Source organism: Drosophila albomicans, chromosome 2L (assembly GCF_009650485.2).
Source record: "Drosophila albomicans strain 15112-1751.03 chromosome 2L, ASM965048v2, whole genome shotgun sequence".
In the NCBI taxonomy this organism is placed as follows: Eukaryota; Metazoa; Arthropoda; class Insecta; order Diptera; family Drosophilidae; genus Drosophila; species Drosophila albomicans.
This window is the reverse complement of record NC_047628.2, coordinates 12,898,957-12,919,483: the sequence shown is the minus strand read 5'-3', so window position 1 is coordinate 12,919,483 and position 20,527 is coordinate 12,898,957. Positions and strand designations below refer to the sequence as shown.

Sequence of the window (20,527 nt, the reverse complement as noted above, 5' to 3'; positions counted from 1 at the left end):
GTGTATTATCAACGGGCGCATTAAGCACATAATGAAATATAAACTAGAATTTGATAGATGAACCCAACGCTGTTCAGTTCTTTTTATGACTTTGGGGAGAAATGTGAAAAATACGTAAAAGTCGGCAAGAAGCACAGAGAAAATGATTTCAATCTAGAATATAAAAATGTCAATTGCTCTTAGAATTACTTTACATTTTGTATACAATCACTTGTTTACTGCAAGAGCCAAACATTTGTTAAACAAATTAACTAAGATATTCGAATTGATAATTGCCTAGTGTAAGCAGTGCGATACTAATTATCACTACAAGCAGTGCGATGCTAATTATTACGCCAAGCAGTGTATACATGTGTTCGGTTACACTGCTTGCCGGATACTTGATTTTTAAATACATTTCTCACTTTAGTAGAAATATTCTTACAGAATCACAGACTGACGTATTTATGAAGTAAACATAAAGTCACTCACTACACATTTACCCTAATTGCAAATGGTTTAATTTATTTTAATTGCAAATAGCCTCTACATAAAGTATATTTGATAGTCGCTATGCAACACCAGCAGTCGTATTTCAATTTGTTTACTTTATTTACCTTGGCAAATGGGGCAAATGTGCTTGTGTGCCAATTGCAAATTGTAAAGTGAAAATTGTAATTGCGATTCATTATTCATGAATCTGCCTTTAATTGCACACCAACTGACGGAAACTTCCCAGGATATATAGTAGTATGTGGATGTGAATTATTTATTTTATGCCCCAGCTATTCAAAGCTAAAAATTATTAAAGAAAATAACCAGGTAATTGGATAAAATTGATTATTTAATGAAAATTAATGTAAATGTACACTATGTAACCTAATTGCCCCTATTTGTCCAAAAGGCAAATTGGCGAATTTATTTTGCAATTATTGCACCACAAAATTGGCGGAGACATCGTCATGCATGGTTTGCTGCCACGGATTTCTAAAATTGTGACAGTGTTTCGAAATTCATTTGAGGACTTTTCATTCCATTCAGAACTCAATTACGGTGCCGGCGGCAGCCAGCTAAAAAGAAAAATGAAATAGACGAGGAAAAAATAGAAAAACGTTCAACAATGGCGACACATGGTTCGTTCGGCCGATAATGGCGCTTTGCCCAGGTTGTTGCTGTTTTCTTTTTGCGTTTTAGTGTGGCGCCTAAAACTATGCAGCAGATAGAATAACACAGCACACGCTACGATGAGCGACTGCTGTTCGTGAATATGCCGTGAATGTGAATGTGTGTCTGTGAGTGTGCATGTGAATGCTGCCGGTCGCTGGTAGTTGCTCGTTTGCTGGTGTTGCCTCTTCTTGTATTTCAGTCATGCATGAAATTTTTTACTTTCCAGCCAGTTGGCCAGTTTGGTTGTTATTTTCCTTTGTTTTTGTTTTTTCGTTCTCTTTAGATTTTTTCTATTTTTTTTTTTTTTTAACTAGCGCATGTTGTTGTCATTTCTATTTTCCTACGCAATGTTGCTACAGCTGTTGACATTGTTGTTGGCGCAGCCTCTCATCCTCGTTCTCTTTCCGAGTTGTTACAGCTGATAAAGCTTTCAGGCATTCAGTGTCGCATCTAAATCATGTTGACTTTGGACAACGTAAAAGACTCGCTACAAACTGTAATAGAGCGAAGCTTACTAATGTCAAGTCTTAAGCTGAGGGAGATTTCTCTACGGCGCTTTATTAATGTTCATAATCAACAAAATATCAACCACAAAACAGAAAAGTAACAACATTTGTTTTAGCTTGAATTGGGCTTACAAATTGGCTTTAAAAACAGTAAAATATCTCCTCCTTCTCCACTCTAATTGTCCTGCATTTGCAGCTCCATTTTTACGAGTCGCATATTGATGTTGGGTGGCAAGCGGTGTGGCAAATATGCTGCAAAGTTTATCAATACCTTGGCGCGTTCTCGCAGCAGCAACATTGCGCCACTTTGCTGTGACTTTTGCTTTTTATATTGCCTAAAATAGATCTTCATTGTCGAAAGCAAAACATTGGGGAACACTTTGACAGCATCTGCACCTAGCATCTTAACCTTGCTGAGACAAAAGTCTACTTCCAAATAACTTTTAGGTATCAATTCGGTGTCGTCAAGCACTTCGAGAGCCTGATCATAATCCCCAGCATGAAAGCGATCAAAAAACTTCATTAGCTTTGAGAGCAACTTAAACGCCAATATCTCATTCGAACTCAAGAATAAACTGCAAGGCGCCCCACCCGAATAGAGGCGATTTGTAAGCTTGGTCAAAATCATACGTAAGTTCTCTTTAGGCGAGTTAATATGCAGCCTTTGAGCCAAAAGGCAGCACATCAAATCCATTGCCTTGTCCAGCTGTCCGGTGATGAGGTGCATCTCGATGGCCGCCTCATACTTACAACGCTTGGTCAGATCATGGGCAAGTTTGGAGGCCAAGGCATTCTTGTCAAAATTCGTGCTGGGCAGACGGTCGAGCATGCCGCTATTGAAAGGAATTTATAATTGTTTAAATGAAAATGAAAATCAAAAATCAATCCATTTTGAAAATTCTAACTTAGCTTTTCTTGTATTTAGATTATCTTAAACTAAAAAATTTGATGTAAACTCAAGAACATTTTTGAAAATTCTAGATTTGTTATTCTTAAGTCGACATTATTTAGATCTAACATTAAAATGAGAATATATTCTCTAGATTAAAAAATATATCATTTTTGTTTGAAAAGAATCCAAGATAGAAACTTTTTTAAAGACAGAAAAACTTTCGAATTGCGAGAAAATGTTTAATATTAGAAAGTAATTTTTAAATAGATTTTCAGTACGTACCCTGCATAAAATGTAGGTTCGTTTGGATCCGGTTTGCCAAACATCAAGTCCAGCATTTGAGGTCTGAAGTTGCGTATCATGAATTCGCCGATGACGTTGAGCATCAGACTGGATCCATCTATCGACTGATAATGCCGCAAAAGAAAATAGTAATTCATGGCCTCGTAGACGTCCGTTTCCTCGAAGCGCTTCGCATAATTGATGATCAAACGCACTACATTTAGGCGACACAGAACTGAGGCATCATCAGTGTGGCTGCCCAGCATTGGCTCCAGCTCATTGCTGGCCACACCCAGCAAGGAGAGTTCATTGAGCGCAATGGCCATGTGCACAGCATGAACTTCATTGGCCTCAGTGCGAGAGAGATACTCAAGGGCCGCCTCAAAGTATCCAGTGAGTACGAGCAACTGAAAGAAAATGGGTATCGTTCCAGCAATATTCAAATAATTGCTGCCATAGGCGTAGTGCATCATTCCCTCTACATCAGAGATGGTAAGTGGCGTCTGCAAATCGCGTCGCAGCATTAACTGTGCCCAGACCAAATCCTCCAGGCTCTGAAGCACTTGACCATGAAGATTAACGGGATCGCAGTCCAAGACAATGGCAAATACCTTGGAAAATAAATAGACACATATATAATAAATACGGATTTAGAGGAACTGCTACGTACTGCCTTTAAGAAGGGATCGCTGCACTGGCTTAATCTTTCCTTGTACTCGTTAACGAGACGCATCTTCAAGCGCTCGTAGTGCGAATTCAACTCGATTAGCTTTGGATCAGTCTTAAATTGATGCATCAACTCCAGCAGCTCGCGTAGTTCGGGCTGCGGATCTTCCCAATCCTTGAGAAACTGCACAGCCGATGGCAGATGACCACAGCGTAAGCTATAGAAGACATGCGGCCATAGCGGGCGACGCCGCACAACGTCAACGAAATCGATTAACGATTGCCACTCCTGCAATTTGATACATACAAAGTTCTTAACCTTATGATAGAGACTGGGAATGCCGCCGCATTTGAAACCGATTCGCGAACGCCTTAAACTGCTACGGATATATTGTCTATAGCCCTGTTCCACATAAAGAAGCGCCTGCTGTGCAAACTGCGGCGACTGCTGGCGAGCCTTGATACAGCTTGACGACTCCTTCGCCATATGCTCCAGCACTTGCCACATCTTTGTGACCTGCTCATCGTGGAGTTGCTGCTGAGCGAGCTGAGTGAATGTGCTGAGCAGACTTACACGTCGCTGCTGGTTGTTGTTGTAGCTTATGATTTCCTCGGCATACAGCTGCTTGATGCGATTAAGCGAAGAAATGACAGCATTCGACATGACCACAGTTGCTGTCTTTGTATCGCTTTGGTCAAACTCATTGAACAAACGCTGCTTCTCATCCTCCCACTCTTGAAATTGCCATTGCCAGCGTCGTTTCTCGATCGTCTTGAATACGTTTGCATTAGTCTCCTCAATAATATCAATAATTGATTTCTGCTGCATACGCTGGAGTAAGCCGGGCACATCTGTATCGGGCATTTCATCTGGTTCAAAAATCATACACTGCAAATTCTGCACTTTTCGCGCCATCTTCGACATATCGATGCCACTCTGGCTGAACATTTGAATTGTTCGCTGACTATCCATCGACTGCCCAGTCAGACGTGTATGCATCTCATCCGCCTTCTGCAGCACTTCGGGGAGCGTGAGCTCCACAGGCAACTGAGCTGTTGTTCCCATTGTGGTCTGATTCACCAGACACTTAGCCCTCTCTAGCAATTCACTCAAACTAGGATTCATACTAGATTTTATTTGCTAATTATGGTTTTCTTTATTATTTTTTAATAATTTATTATTTTGCTGCCTTTGCTGTTGACAAATGTCTGTTTTTTTATGTCAGACTAAATTCTATGCTTACTTTTTTATATGATTTTCAATATATGGTTAGAGTAGGCGATGACTTTCGTCAAACTAAGCTTTTTTGTAGACCAACTGAGAGAAAAACAAAAACTTGAGGGAATTTTTGATTTTGTGTAAATATGGATCTTAGTTGCTTTATGGTATTTTGTAAATAATACTATATAAATATACCAAATATAGTCTTTGGTATAATTTTAGTATGTTTGTGGTATAATTGTGGTAATTTGGTATATTTTTGCTTTCATTAAAAATGGATAGCTGGTATCTGACAGTCGAGCGCACTCGAATGTAATTTATTATTATTTTTTTCTTTTATATTTTTACAGTTATAAATTTCATGAAAGATAAATTAGAATATAATTTTTCAAAACCTTGTGCTCACCATAAGAATATTTCTTAAGTTTTCTGCATACTTTTTATTTTTAATAAGCTTGTTCTCATATTCATAAAGAACTGCAGTAATCTTTGCCCAACTGGCAATTAGCATGTGATTCAAATACTTTGTTTCCTCTTATATTTTGTGTTTGGCTTGTGGTTGAAATCACTGAACACAGTAAAAACATATACTATTTTGTGCCGAGTTCATTATTTTGATATAGTTTTCCACATGCTGGCCGCAATTGCATTATTAAGATGCAAAAACCAGCAGCAAGAGTCGGAAAATTGTCACCAGCTTTAGACTTGAACACACACTAGAGGCCTATCCGATTTCAGTTTGTTGAGGCATCAACATAAGCATGAACTGTTTGTTGTCTTTTGCGTCTGCTGCTCCCATTTGCAATTGGAGCTGCCATGCCTTGAAATTACAAAATTTGCAATTTGTTTCTGCTCAGATCCCCCTTGGGTTTTAGTGTGTGCACTCGTCTGTCCTATTTCCAATTTCCGTACGCAATGTTTGCTGTGACATTTTAGTCGACCACCACGTTCTTCTTCTGTGCGGCACCTGCTCGAAGTGAATGCTGTGCTGCAGCTTAGACCAGTGGCTGACCAGGCAGGCGTATCACCCGAAGGTCATTTGTAACTTTAACTAAACAAATTTGAAAGCCTCAAACGCATATCAAGTGTGGTCTGGTTCTGGGCGATGGCCCTTTATTTTTGAGCTTAGACGACTACTTACGAGTAGTATGAGTATAAAATGGCCAATGCTTGTTTGGATTGACATCAGTAGCACAACGTGCCACAACAAGCAAAGAGCGAGCAAAGCCAAGTTGCCAACTAGCCAACTAACCAAACATCCCAAGCATCAGCAGCAGCATCAGCAGCAGCTAAACAAATTACAAAACAAGCAGCCAACTAGTCGAATACTTAACGTCAACAGCCATGAAGCGGGTAAGTTCTACGGCAGTCAGGCATTCAATTCTGGCCATAAATTTTCACCCGGCCGATTGCCTGCGGTGTCATGTAAAACGCATCGAACCAGAGGCAGAGAGACAGCCCATAAATCAGGATGATCAAAAATACAAAACGATAAAACTCGTAAACATATTACGACAATTTGTATAGAGCTCAACTCTAAGACAGTCGCAATGAAATGCAAATACACTTTCATTCAAGAAATTCTAAATGTTCATATTTAGCTTTTCAAAAAACACATTCATAATTTGAATTCTTAAAAAAACTATTCAAATGTATTCCTCTAGTAAAACTAAAAATATCACTTGAGGAAACTACTCAAATACTTTATTCTTTAATCAGTACTTTCGCCTAAAACATCTTTTAACTAATGTATAATTCCTTAGCGGAACTTTCATACTTGCTTATTCTAAGCTTCACAATTTTTTATTCAAACTGTTTGACAAAGTTGATAAACTCTATCACAAATCCTTGCAAAGCCGAGAGGACAGACAAAGTTTCCAGCCACATGCTGTCAATAGGCATTAGGTGAGAGAGAAGAAGCTTTCATTCGAGACTTTCTCCCGCTCGCAGCTAGCAGGAGTCTCATTCATTTAGGCTGAGCTAAAAAAAATATAAAAGTGAACGGCAAATTTATGATGCCAACAGCCAATTGGTTCAATTTGATTTATGCTGCTGCTCAAGTTTTGCAGGCCTTAGTTTTTTAAAAGCATCTTCTATTTTATGTACCCAGACTTGCCTGTTGCTGTGCCTGAGCCTGCTGACCTGCAATGTGGCCAACGCCTCCTTCCTGCGACCCCTCGAACTGAGCCAGCTGGCCAAGTCCTCGCAACTTCAACGTAGCAACAATGGCAACAACGAGCAGCAATTGCGCGCCGAGCTGAACAACGATGATGCCAACTTGGATGAGGCCACAACCATCTTGCCCAACTCGAGCGAGGATTACGATAGCCGGCCACAGTACACATTTGCCTACGATGTGCGTGACTCGCTGACCGGTGACGATAAGCGACAGGAGGAGAAACGTGATGGCGATTTGGTCAAGGGACAATATTCGCTCATTGAACCCGATGGCACGCGCCGCATTGTCGACTACACGGCTGATGATGCCAGCGGCTTCAATGCCATTGTCTCCAAGCAGCGTCTCGATGAACGTCTTGCCTCCTCCTCTGCCTCCGCCTCCGCCTCCTCCTCGTCTTCGTCTGCGTCTTCTTCCTCGTCAGCTACTTCTTCATCATCGCGCTACAACAGCATCGAGGAACTGCAATCCCGTTTGACTGCCCAAGCCATGGCCGAAGCTCAAGCCATTGCCGATGCCCAGCAACAATCGCAACTGCAGCTGGAGGCCCAAGCTCGTCGCGAGTCCGAGAACCAGGCACGCCTGCAGGCCCAGCAACTGATGGAGCAGTTCCAGCAGCAGGTGCAGCAAACCGCACAGCTGCGTCAACAGCAGGAGCAACAGCGTCAACAGCAGGAGCAGCAGCTGCGCGAACTCCAGCGTCTGCAGGAGCAACGCGAGCGTGAGCAGCGCGAACGTGAACAGCGTGAACGTGATCAGGAACAGCGTCGTCAACAACAGCAGCAGCAGCAGAGGGAACAAGAGCAGCGTCAACGTCAGAGCCAGAGCCAAGGACAGCGTCTGTTGGAGCGTCTGAACGAGCAGCAAACGCTGCTGCTGCCCAATGCCGCCCAGCTGATTGGCCAGAGCGTGCAGGCCAGCGTTGTCTCGCATCCACCCACCTTGATCTCTCGCCTGCCCGCTGCCAGCACAACTACCTCACTCTTGACCCGCGAACGCGATTTGGATGCCTGGCGTCAACTGCCCAGCGCTCGTCTCTCCATCGAACGCACTGCTCAGCCCAGCTTGATTCTTGCTCAACCCTCCAGTGCTTCGGTGCAGGCGCAGCTCATCAGTGCTCCTCTGCTCCTGGAATCGGGCAATCTGAATGGCTTGATCTCGACGCGTCTCAATGGCAACGCAGCTCGCGCTGGCGCCGCCATCAGCTGGAGCCAGGGACGTCGGCTGTTGGACAATGAGCTGTGGCAGCTGGACAGGCTGGAGGATAACGAGAGCCGTCGCAGCGAAGAGCAGCGTCGCGATAGCGAGGAACTGCGCTCTAAGTCCATCTCCAGCTCCAGCTCTGAGCGCAATGGCAATCGTCGCGCTCAGTGGTAAAAGACCAACAACAAAGCAACAACTTCAAACTGAACTCAATACGGCAAAATGGAATCACGATTATGTGTAGCATTTAAGACACACACACTCACACACAGACACACTCATGCACACTCACACATACGCAGACACTTAAACACACACACTCAGTGTAAGTGTTCTCAAGTGTTGATGTTAGATTTAAACTGGGATACGGGACTCTTTTACTATTTGCTCTGCTTTCAACAAACTAACCCGCCAAGCTGCGATTCCAATTCTCTCCTCAATTTTAGCTAAGTTTAATTGTTTTTTTGTGTAACTTTTTTATCTTAGTTAGCCAATTGCATTATTAAAACTAAAAAAAAAAGAGGAACATATAAAATAAAGTGAAGCCAACGTAGAACGTGTGGAAAATGTAGAAAAGAATTGAGAGCTCTATTAAATTGTTGGTTGGGCGAACAACAGGTGGTTTATGCGCCAGTTGACCCTAATCTCCTTTCATGGACTTTGACACTTGGCCATGGCCAATACTGCACATGCTTCCTCCCCCTCTCTCTCTCTCGATTGCCTCCTTCAATGCTGGACACGTGTGCGCACAAGCTGACCATAAACCTTGAAGGAACTTTCTTTAGGGCAGCAACAGCAGCAAATGGCAACAAATTTTTTAATAATAAACAGGCAGACAGCGTTGAGCCAAAACAGAGAGTGGAAGGCAGGATACAGCTAGGACAAAGTTGATCCTTCTCGCCGAACCATAAAGTTTACGTTGCACACTTAAAAATAAACTTGCACTTGGTCAACTCCGAGGTCGCTGCTGATGCTGCTTCTGCTTCTCCTGCTGCGAGCAATCTGAGAAGCTGGAGGAGCTGTGTGCGAAATGATGTTGTTAACGGCAAAACGCTAAAACGCTATAAAAACAATGAAAATTCCATGCAGGTGGGGCGCAAGAGGGTTGCCCAATAACTTTATATTTGTATGCCAAAAGTTACTAATTTTACAGATACATTACAGAAAGAAATGAGTTAGCAAGTCTTCAAGTTTTGCACTGAAAACTTTTTCACCGAAACCCGAAAAGGGTTTTTTATTTCAAATTTATTTTTGGAAAAATGTTTATGTTACTTGGAAGCTTTTAAGTACAGTTTGACCCACAGACAAGACTATGACAACAAAGAAGTTTATTAAACTAAAAGTTAATTAATTTCGCTTTACATATTTATTTAGTATTTTTCGCCTTATTTTCAAAAGATTTTAAAGAATTATTAAATAGTCATACTCATATTTCCTTTCATATTTTATTAAAAAAATTTTTAAGGAAAAAAAACAACTAATGGCTTACCTAAATTCAGAGAATTATGTTACACAATTGTAACATATTTATTGATATTCGTATTATTTTCAAAACTTTTTATAAAATAGTCTAAAGATCTTAAATTCTCAAAGTTCCTTTTATATTTAATTGAAATTTTTTAGGGAAATAAAAACATTTATGGCTAAGCTTAGTACAAAGAATTAAGTTGTGCAATGTAAAACAAAAATGAGAGTATTATTTAGTTGTTTAGTGATTATCTGTGGCTTCCCTTTAATCTGATAGTTTGCTTAACTATCTGCAACTTTGTGAGCCACCCTCTTTATTTATCCGCTACTACAAAGTTTAAGGTTACAGCCACGAAGTTAAAGCTGGTAAGCCACATAAGCGATGAAACTACATACATAATATATTTAATAATAAAAAATAAAATTCCGCTCAACTATTTGAAAAGTCGCTTAAAGCTCGACAGCTTTTTTTGACTTTGGCGCCGGCAGATAAAAGGGCATGACAGCAGTTTGAGCTGGCCAATGTCAGTTGGTAGATGGCAGATGCCAGATGGCTGCTTGAAGATGCCGGCTGGGTTGTCCAGGAGAAAAACTCGTAAACTCTGGCTGAAAGAAATCACTTAAAAGTTCATCAAAAGTGCAGCTGCAACTCGCCTTGGGCGCTGGCAGTTAACAATTGACTGACAAGCGCATGGAAAACTACAGCACTGCTTTGCGAGTGCTGCAAGTGTCATTGTCACAGAGAGAAAAAGACGGGGATCAGATTGCAGCGAAAGCAAAGCAAACTGCTAAGACCTCACTTGACTTTGCCACTTCCTCTGCGTTCTGGCCGAAAGTCTATTGACCTTGTTGCGTTGTCTGCGGCAGCTGTTGTGTTAAAACTTGGCAAAAAAAAAAAAAAAAACCTGCGTTCAGGTGGCGCACGCCCGCACATTGCGAACAGAGCTAGGAAAACAAAACGGAAACGGAAATGCCAGTTGCCAGTTGCCAAACATCTCTGCTTCGATACACGGAACCATGATGAATGTGTGAGGCATGTGTGCGGAACTACAGCTAAAGAGGAAGATACCAAAAGGAAATGCTTCCCATTTCTCAGCCTCTCACAAAGTAAACGAACAGTGATGAATGTTTGTAGTAGTATGGGTAAAATCTCAGAGAATCTCAGACTCACAAATCGGGATATTTCCCTCCCCCACAAAAGTTAAATATTATAGCAACAGACTACACGTATTATATGTTACTCGTTTTCACATAGAAATGAAAGTTAACTAAGAAAATTCATTTCGTTTTTATTTTAAATTTTTTTTCAATCTCAGTACACTTTGACATAAACTTCTTCAGCAAGTAATACATGTAATGTAACTTGAAACGCAACTGACAAGTTTTATTATCGCATTGTTAAGATGTTCAAGCTACTTTTGCGATCTGTTCGGCTACCAAAAGTCAGAGCAAAATGCCCACAGTATCTCTACTTGAAGCGGCTGAGCAGCAAGGCGTTTAATACACCGCGTCCACCCAAGGATCCACCAGATGAAGGTTACCAACCGCAGAGTGTCGACCATGAAGACATCGAGCTAGCTGACTTTGTGAGACCCGAAGCATTTCGGCAATTTCAATCACCCGACGAAGTGCTTGGTCCTGGAGCTGGAATGTCGAAGGAGTACAAGAATCCGCAATATTTTGGATATCATCGCTTCAGCTACGTGGAGTTGCAGAATCAATCAATGGAACTGCGTGATGAACGACGAGTAAGTGGAGGAGTTCAGGCCAATATGGGGGAGGATGACGAAGATGAATGTCCTGATGACAGCATCGAAGCGATGATGGCGCAGGAGGCAGAGTGTAATGAGACGCTGCAAGCTCAAGCGAAGGATGCGGAAAAAGATAGGGAAAAAAATAAGCTAAAGACCTGGTGTGTGGCTACGGAGAAGAAACAGGAAGAAATTCGTGAAGTGCAGAAGTGTGAAGAAATCGAAAAGAAAAAACTTCAAGACAGCAAGAGTAAATCGAAAAATGAAAAGACAATCGAGAAGGGGGCTAAAGAAATTATGGAAGAATGTGTGAAAAAAATGGAGAAAAGCGCAGCGGCTGGGGAATGCAAAGAGAAGGTGATAAAGGAAACGCTGGCTGAGCTGGAAAAGGAATGCAAAAACTTGAGTAAACTGAATACAAAAGCTGAAGAGTTAAAAGAAAAAGTAAAAGACGTGGAAAAGAAAATTGCAAAGTCCCAAGCAAAAGACGATCAATGTAAAAATGAGAAATCTGATAAGAAGGATGAGAAAAAGTCAGATAAATGCAAAAAGACGGATAAAAATAAGTAAACAGAAAAGTGAAGCAAAGAAAAGGCAAGCATGTAACAAAACCAACTTAGCAAAGGCACAAACCGCACAGTGACTCGCCAACTGTAAGAGCTCTAGCAGCGATGGCTAAGCGAAGCCAACAACCAACCACAGTTGCTGTGAAACTGTGCTGGTCCAATCTCTTTTGTTTATTGCTTGGCCTTTGATTGTTATTTTGCTGTGCGTTTCTTTTCAAGTTGCAATTTGAATTGTTAATAAATTCATAGTAGAATTTCGCATACAATCAATTGATACGCCTTACAGCGCCATAACGGAAACTCACAACGGGGTTGCTGCACAATTTCAGGGACAAACTAAACCAACCAATACCTCAAAGCACACAAAACAAAACAAAACAAAAATAAAACGAAACAAAACGAACGTAATATGTGAATAAGCGGTGTTTTGAGGCCTGGGGTAGATGAATGGATAAATTTAGATATTCGCATAGGAATATATTTGCTATATGGTAGCGTCATTGATTTTGCATGCAGTCATTGTTGAGTGCTGAATACTGTTGCTGCTCGATTGATCTCTGTGAACCGATAGCGAGAGTCATCACGTGTTTTTTGCTTGCTAATTAGTCGATTATACCTGGAAAACCCCCAATCCCCAATGGCAGTCTGCGAGAGAGGGAACAGAGATAATAAAAAGAGAGAAAGAAAGGGCAGCTAGCGTAGTTAACCGGAAATTTGTAATTTATTTTTTTACTAACTGCTTGAAAAACAGTTCAACATCTTACAGCATTCAGAATTAATAGGCAATCAATGAGCTAGAACTTATTCTTCAGATTTGTTTCACAAATATTGTTTATTAAAATTTAAAATAATAAGTTTCTAAAGTTGACAAAGATTGGAGAGTTATTGTTTTTATGTTAAAGTCTGTACGAACAATTCGATCATAATAATTGAAGGCTGCAGTCGTTAAGTCGAAAGCTAAAATAAGGTAATTTAGTTCTGGCATGCAATAAACACAAATAGCATTATTATAAATGAATTGAATTTCCTAATTTAACAAGTTGAATGATTTACCATATTGTAATCCTATTGAATTTTCTGCATACCTCAGCTCAGTTGAATATAAAGTATTTGTATGCATGCATTTATGCCTTATTTATACCAACTCTTTAGAATGCGATATGCAGCAAAAGGTTGACTTGAGTCCACAAAACCGAGCTGCATGCTCTCGAAGATGTATCCAAGACTGTGAAGCTCTTTTTAGAGGCATTTAAGCTGAAAATTGCTGCTAAAATATTTGCACAGTGCAAAGTTAGCAGATGCAGTCGCAGAGGTCCAGACTGCGGCCAGTGCAGATCTTGACCAGCTGCATTGATGCATTCAAATGTTTACACACAGCACACAGTATAATCTCTCTCGCTCTCTCTATCTAACTCGCTGTCTCTTTCTGTCGAGCTTAGGGACTGTCTGGCGGTCATGTAAATGCCTCTAATTTTGGGCCTAACGACAACTTGTCGCTTGTCATGCATGCAGTCTCTCTTTTTCTCTCTCTCTCTCTCTCTCTCTCTCTCTCTCTCTCTCTCTCTCTCTCTCTCTTTATCTGTACAATGTGCCGTGTTGCATTGTGCATTGTTGCTTAGGCTGTGTGCTACGGTTGTGCCTCATCATCATTTGCAAAGCTGAACTGCTGGCGGCAGGTTTCCCAGCAGCATCGTCAGCAGCAGCAGCAGCAGCTGCCGCTTTGCACTTGGCATCAGCATCAGCAACAGTTTAGCTGCGCTTTATTTGTGCAGCTTTTAGATGCGCTTAAGTATTATTTCTTTTCTTTGCTGACTGCCTTTTTTTATTTTTTGTTTGCCGCCTCGTAATCGCAGCTCATAGATCAAAAACGAAGCGTGCTAGGCTGCTGTATCTCGCTCTCTCTCTCTCTCTCTATCTCTTTCTCTTTCTCTGTCTGTTTATCTGTGGCCATCTCTTTCATTTTGTTGTCCCGCGGTAATTTGCATAATTTAGTATAAAATGCAGCTAGGAAGTCAATCAGAGTGCAATCCGCTCGCCAACTGTGTGAACTGCCGCAATTCTCATGGCAAATGGCGCCGCATTCCACAAATGAAAAACTCCCAACACAAACGCACAGCTGTGCGTCCCCTTTTTTTTCGTCGAAAATCGAAGCAGAAGTGCCGCCACCCACACACACTTAAAACAATCCACGACAAGACACAACTCACAACACAAGACAAGTCAGTCAGTGATATGCAACTAGAGCGCAATTTTCAAATGGCCAAGAGCTCTCTCAACTCAACTCAACTTAACTTGGCTCAGTTCAATTGCCACAATTCCCACAGAAAATTGAGCACAGATTATTTTTCGGGGGGAGACTTGAAATTGGAATTGGAGCTAGTACAAAGTTTTTAAACTTCGTTTGGCCCCCATTGGCCATACAAATTAGCCAACTCATTTTCGCTCTGATTAAAGGCAATTTTCCAAATTTTCCAAAGCGCGCCCTGTGACACTAACAACAACAACAACAACAAGTAACAGCAGGCAAAATGCATTTGCCTAGCAATTTGGACTGTCGTCATTTAATGGCTTAAATCGTACCGGCAACAAGTTGCCCCAGCATGTTGCACTCGGTCTGTCTCGGTTGCTGTCTGTGTTTGTCGCCCTCTCCTCTCTGACTCTCTGACCATTTGTGTCGCCACATTGGCCCGGGAAAATTGGAAAATCGTTGAATTCAAACGCGTGTGCATTGAATTATGCAAAATTTGTTTGCCTTCCATTCAATTTGGTGGGATTTTCATGGCGCAAAATAGCTGTGGCAAATAACTTGGACATTTGAAACCATTTCATGAGCCAATTTGGTAGCTAGTTATCTGCTTTATTTATTCGAATTGTAGTTTTATTGATTATTAATTATTTAATGATTCATTTTAATCGTAAAAATGTAATTATTAAAATAACAGAATATTTTTATTTGTATTTGTAATACTTCTGAGTTACGATTTCAAAGGCTTTGACTCAAACTACAACTAAATCTTTCTAAGTAACTTGTCATTTTTTAATTTATGCTCTTCATTTTCGAATTTAGATATTTACACAGTTTACAATATGTTTAAGACTTTGTTTTGAATTTGTTTTATTTTCTGTTACAATTTAAAAAACAATTTAATGTCCAGAATTCCATTTACAAGTTCCCCAATAGCCCACAGATAGAAAGGTTTGGATAAAGCTTCATATTGCATATATTCACAGATATTCTTGCTTTTTATTTTTAAAACTGCAGAAGTCTATTTTTTAGAAGTTTCAATTTTACTAATTTAAAAAAACATTTTTCAATTCTTATATATTTATTTTTAATAGGATTCCAATATGCTTGAGATTTTTTTCTTGGCAGAAGAAATATTTACAATTTATCATTGAATATAGTAAGGAATGTATTCATTTGTGACATCTCTTTGAGTATACACAGCGATTTACAACTTAAACTTACAAAGTTCAACTGAGTACTCTTAAAGTAACAATTCAACTTTAATATATTCCTCTATAATGGCTTATACAATTGATGTTTCTCAACAAAAATTTTCCACCAGATAATGAGCTGTTAAGCCGCCTTAAGAGTCCCAAGAATCCCAAGATTTCTAAAACCAACTTGATGTTGTTGAATTCCAACAATTTATTTAATAAGCATGGTTTCCTCTGCTTAGTTATTATCTAAGCTTCGCACTAATGAATAAGGCTATTAGCTGTCTCTTAGGAAACCCTAATAACTTCCCGAGAATACATTCTGCTTGCAATTTGGCTGAAGGCAGTAAAAGACAATTGATATGTTGTGGACGAGAAGGTGTCTCTCATAAATTAATGCAATCTGCTGTTGCTGCTGATGGCGAGACACAGGAAGCATTCGTTGCCTGCACTTCCGAGGTTAGCCAACTGGAACGTGGAACGTCTTCTTGGAGTTGGAGTTGGAGTTGAAGTTGGAGTTGCTGGAGTTGTCATCATCATCATCAGCTCGTGCAGGAATTTTTAGCTTTTATAGAAGCAAGGTGTCTGCGCTGAAATTTGCAAACGAAATTTATGCATAAAATCATTGAAGCGTTCAGTTGACAGTCGCAAAAGAGAGACGAGAGAGTCAGGGCAGCACCCAGTAGAGGGAAACAGGCTAATAGGGAAACCCTGGACACGCAGAGTGAAACTCTCTCACACAACAACACAAACTTGGCTCACATGCCGGCATTTCTAGCGTGCTGTAATTCCGAGTTTCCAAGTTTCAACTTGTTGACGAAGTACGTCTCTCTGTGCAGTTGGCATACTTAGTACAAAAGAAAAAAAAAGTTAATTATCTTTTTTTTAGCTCCCGCTCTCTGTTGATTGTTGTTGTTGTTATTGTTTTTTTTTTTACCCTTCTTCTTTTTTTGTGTTTTTGTAGCATGCCCAACAGCTCCATTGGGCTATTATCCATGGTTCGGGCCTAGCTCTCGTACTTTTTTTGTGTTGTGTTGTATTCTGTGTTCTCACTCCAAGCGATTGTTGTTGCCACTGTTCCATCCGCTTTCTGGCGCGCTTAGCTTCAAGTTCATTGAACTGTTAATTGTAGCAATGCCTCTGTCCAACTGTGGCCAGTGTGAAAGGTGATTTTTCAAGGCTGCCTGCCACGTCCGGCGCTCAGATGATTCTCAGCCTCGAGTCCAAAAAAAAACAGAACGAAATGCTCTAAGGTTCTTAAAGGTTTTTATTTTGAAAGTTTGTTGTTTTTACAATCGGTATTTATGAATTAGATTGTTGGCTTAAGGTGCTAATGAGCGCCAAGCGCAACACCACTGACCACAACAAAACAACAACACCAGCAGGCGCAAAGGCACAACAATAATTAATTTCCCACAATTGCTGGTCTCCAGGCCAGGCTATCACGATATTTGCTGTTTGCTGCCCAACCAATTTATTGCAATTTAAAGCGGTTGCCAACTGACAACAACACACCAACAAAAAAGCTGCTCAGATTTCATTTCAAATCACGCACAAAAATTAGAAAACATTTCACAGTTTTTTACGACTCAATTAACACAATTAACGTACTCAATGTTCAGCACTGAGGAGGAAGTTTTTCTGCTTTTTTTATTTTCGTTTTTCGTTATTTTGTTTTTTTTTTTTTTTTTTGTTGGGAGGTCTGTGTATACGCAATATCCCGCACCATAGATGCCACTAAGAGATCACGGGTGTGTTATAAAAACCCCGTGAATTCTTCCAGTGCCATTAACTGTGCCGAGATGCAGACCAATAAAGCTACCACATTTTTTTGTTCACTGTTTTTTTTTTTTTTTGCTGAGAACTTAGAACTGGTTGGTTGGCAACCTTAACTTACCTGAGCGAGAGAGAGAGAGAGCAGAGTGAGTACTTGAAGTAGCCTCGTCGAGAGATCTATCCCACGTGTTTGCCCGATATGGCAACGCTGGTTTGGCTGACTGGCTGCTTTGATCTGGGAAAGACACTTCAAAAGTTATTTACCTGCAAAAAAAAAAAAAAAACAAAATAAAAACAACTACTCAAATGAACTTGTTCTCTGCCAGGCCAGAAGCCAGAGGATCCACATTTTATTTTATTAGACTACTGTTCACATCTATCCCACGTTGTGGGATACACTGCGCACCTGTGTGCTTGGCTTCTCTTTTTTTTTTAGTGCCTGATAAGGTAACCTCGCGCTTTTTGATCTATCCCACGATTTAATCAAAAACGCAAATTTTTGTGTTTGTTTTTTTCTCTCTTTTTGCGGCGCGCTTCGCGGAAGTTGTTCATTTTCATTGATGGCAGGAAGAGGCGACGCTTTCAAGGGGAGGGTGTTGAAAGCTGCGGGTGTCACAGGGGACGGGGGAGACAATGTGCGTGGGAAATACAAGTTCCCACCTGAATATTGCATGTGCTATCATGTTGATATCTCCCTCTCTCTCTACATATAATATAAAGCTTTGGGGCTGAAGTGTCTGGGTCGCTGCGGTTGGCCGCATAATTCGCTGTGAAAAATCATTTTGTGGCTGCATAAAATTACAATCCAATTTGGGTTAAAAAATTCAAGAAAATGAGCAGCGAAAGACAAACAACATTATGATTATTAAAAGAAGCAGCAGCAGCAGAGGAAGCCAATTAAAAAGTTATCATGTTAGCTTAGCTAATTAAGCAGCGCAGTTTAATGTATTTCAATGCGCGATTGCGCTTCACTGAGCCAAGGCGATCGCTGCCACGAAATTGGGGGCACAACGAAATTGAGCTGTTGCCTAGCAAAAAATTGTAACATCGAAAATTGCTTTGACTGCTATTTTTTTGGTTTTTTCGTTGGTTCATTGCTTGGTTGGTGAATTACAAATGACCTCTGGTCTCTGACTTTGGTTGGAGCTCTGTGGCTGTTGTGCTCTGGGGCTGGGAAAACGTCGCCGTAAATTAGTCACGAAGAAAGCGAGATGCGAGATGGCAAATTGTAATCGAGTTTGTTGCCTAAGTCTTTCGTTTCGCTTCGCTATGTTTCGCTTCGTTGCGGCCAATTTATGCAAATGCCCAAAATAGCGAAATGGCGAAATGTCGAATGCCGAATTTCGGCTGCTCCATTTCATGTAATTGCCACTTTTTTGTGTGTTGTGTGCTGCTTATCAGGCAACGGTAAATCAGTACGTCAGTCAGGCAGTCACTCTGGAAGTCAGTCAGTTAGGCAGTTAGGCAGTTATAGGCAGCTAGGCAAGTTCGTCAGATAGTCAGTCAGTCAGTCTGACCGTCTTCGCCTCATAGACATGCCGAGCATGCGTCGTGAGGCGACAGCCATCAATCAAAAAGCGGCGCAATCAAACCTCCACTCGGACGACAACAAACAACAACAGCAACGACGCGAAACAGTTAAAAACTCAACAGCTGCTGTTTGACCATTTCTCAAGGCAGCCCGCTAACGTAATCGCGTGTCGCAGTTAACATCGTTCCCCCCCTTCCTCGCCCCTCGCCTGTTTTCCCCTCAATCTCTTCGCAATATCTGAACATGATTTTTAACGACAAATTTACGCGCTTAATCTCTGGCCCCGGCAATAATCATCGGCGTCAGAGCGAAAATGAAAAAAAAAGCAGCTGAAGAAAGACAAACCGACAACAAAATATGCAAATGTGAGCGGTCTACGCTGTTACATGTCTCCACATCTCACATCTCGCATCTCGTAACTTCGCAGCGTGGCAACTTCTGCATCTTCATCTCCATTCGCAGCCCCATCTCCATCTCCATTTCGCATCGCATCCACGCGCATCTCATCGCATCATTAGCGCCAACACTTGAAGACCCTGCTACGGACAGTCCGAACAACTCTTTAATGTTTAAGTGCGTTTTTCATTAATTGAAATGGTCAATTTGTTGCCACTGAGCTAGACAGACAGACAGCAACTGGAAAGAGATGGACTTAGAGAGTCATTTACAGTCGATCGCTCTCTCTCTTTCTCTCTTTCATTGATTGTTAGTAGTCGTTGCCTGCCCTACATGGCCAGGCCAGCAACTTGCCACTTGGCACTCGATAGTTGGAAGTTGGCAGTTGGCTGTTGGCCGCCCGTCGAATGTCGCCGTTCACTTGGCGCCAGTTGCTCCGCCAAGATTCAAGATTCCAGCTGCAGCTGCTGCCACAGCACAGCACAGCAGCGCAAAACTCATTCATCACAGCCAGCCAAAGCGTCATCGGCAAAACGCATAAATATTAATAGGAATACCACGAGCAACAAGAAAGGCGTTCTAATATGGAAGTCTTATTGCACTACCAAGGATGAAGTAGTTTTCTATTGACAGCGAATAGGGATATTTCTATACCCTTTTTTAATTTAGCAAAAAACTTTCCAGATCGTATCTAACATACAATTTTATAAGGATATTTTGTATGCTTTTTGAATTTGAATTCAAAACTTTTTAAAACACTTTTTACTAACAGTCAACCTTCAGAAAAAGTTCGATTTATCAGTCTATTAGTCTTGAATAGCTTTTCAGCATAAATCTGCTTATAGCTGTTGTTATCTTGTTGTAACCGAAGTAATTTATAAATGCTCTTAAGAATTTATTTTGGCTATTATGTGCGTTGACAGTTTGTTTTCTCTCATTTTTCACGTTTCCTTCTTTGTCACATTTCTGTTGTTTCATTTTGTTTTTCCATCATTACAAGCTGCTTAGCAGAGTGCAGTTACCTGGCAGGCAAAGAGTAGAACATAAAAAGAAAAAGCAGAAAAGAAACTAGTCATGGTCTTGACCATGTCATGGACAAGAACTCAACTCAAGTCAACTAAGAACGGTAAGCGACGGAAATCGGTAACAACAACATCGTCATATATGGCCAAAAGGTAACAGTAAGCAAACTGTTTTATCGTTTATCAACGCGGCCTTTTTAAGCAAATTGCAGTCAAATGCTCTATGCTCTCTATTCTGTACGGAATCAAAGCCAGTTCTAATTGTCTGCAATGACAATGCAAACTGAGAGAGGAAGACAGAGCGAAAAGATTGAAGATACGTGTTTCTAGGTATGAAGACGCCTCTTAAGCAGGCCTTAACGGTAACCACACGCGCTTCTACCACTCGACAGTCCGAATTCGAATCCGAGTCCAAGTCCGATTCTGAGTTGTAGCAAACGACGTGCCTCAAACACAACACAACAATAACGAGGCAACTTCAGCT

The 20,527-nt window shown here is 41.0% G+C and overlaps 3 protein-coding genes across 3 annotated transcripts; 2 read left to right on the top strand and 1 right to left on the bottom strand.

The window, feature by feature from the left end:
* Positions 1-1,663: 1,663 nt before the first annotated feature.
* On the bottom strand, positions 1,664-4,718 carry LOC117565303 (nuclear pore complex protein Nup93-1-like). The gene is made up of 3 exons (XM_034244340.2): positions 3,497-4,718; positions 2,827-3,437; positions 1,664-2,485 (listed from the first exon to the last, which is right to left on the bottom strand). Exons 1-3 carry the CDS (start codon positions 4,616-4,618, stop codon positions 1,828-1,830), a joined length of 2,391 nt encoding a protein of 796 aa, XP_034100231.1. The 5' UTR covers positions 4,619-4,718; the 3' UTR covers positions 1,664-1,827.
* A 1,199-nt stretch (positions 4,719-5,917) lies between these two features.
* LOC117565304 (uncharacterized) lies at positions 5,918-8,661 on the top strand. The gene is made up of 2 exons (XM_034244342.2): positions 5,918-6,067; positions 6,825-8,661. Exons 1-2 carry the CDS (start codon positions 6,059-6,061, stop codon positions 8,265-8,267), a joined length of 1,452 nt encoding a protein of 483 aa, XP_034100233.2. The 5' UTR covers positions 5,918-6,058; the 3' UTR covers positions 8,268-8,661.
* A 2,192-nt stretch (positions 8,662-10,853) lies between these two features.
* On the top strand, positions 10,854-12,277 carry LOC117564134 (sperm-specific protein Don juan). The gene has a single exon (XM_034242794.2). It carries the CDS (start codon positions 10,964-10,966, stop codon positions 11,879-11,881), a length of 918 nt encoding a protein of 305 aa, XP_034098685.1. The 5' UTR covers positions 10,854-10,963; the 3' UTR covers positions 11,882-12,277.
* Positions 12,278-20,527: the final 8,250 nt, after the last annotated feature.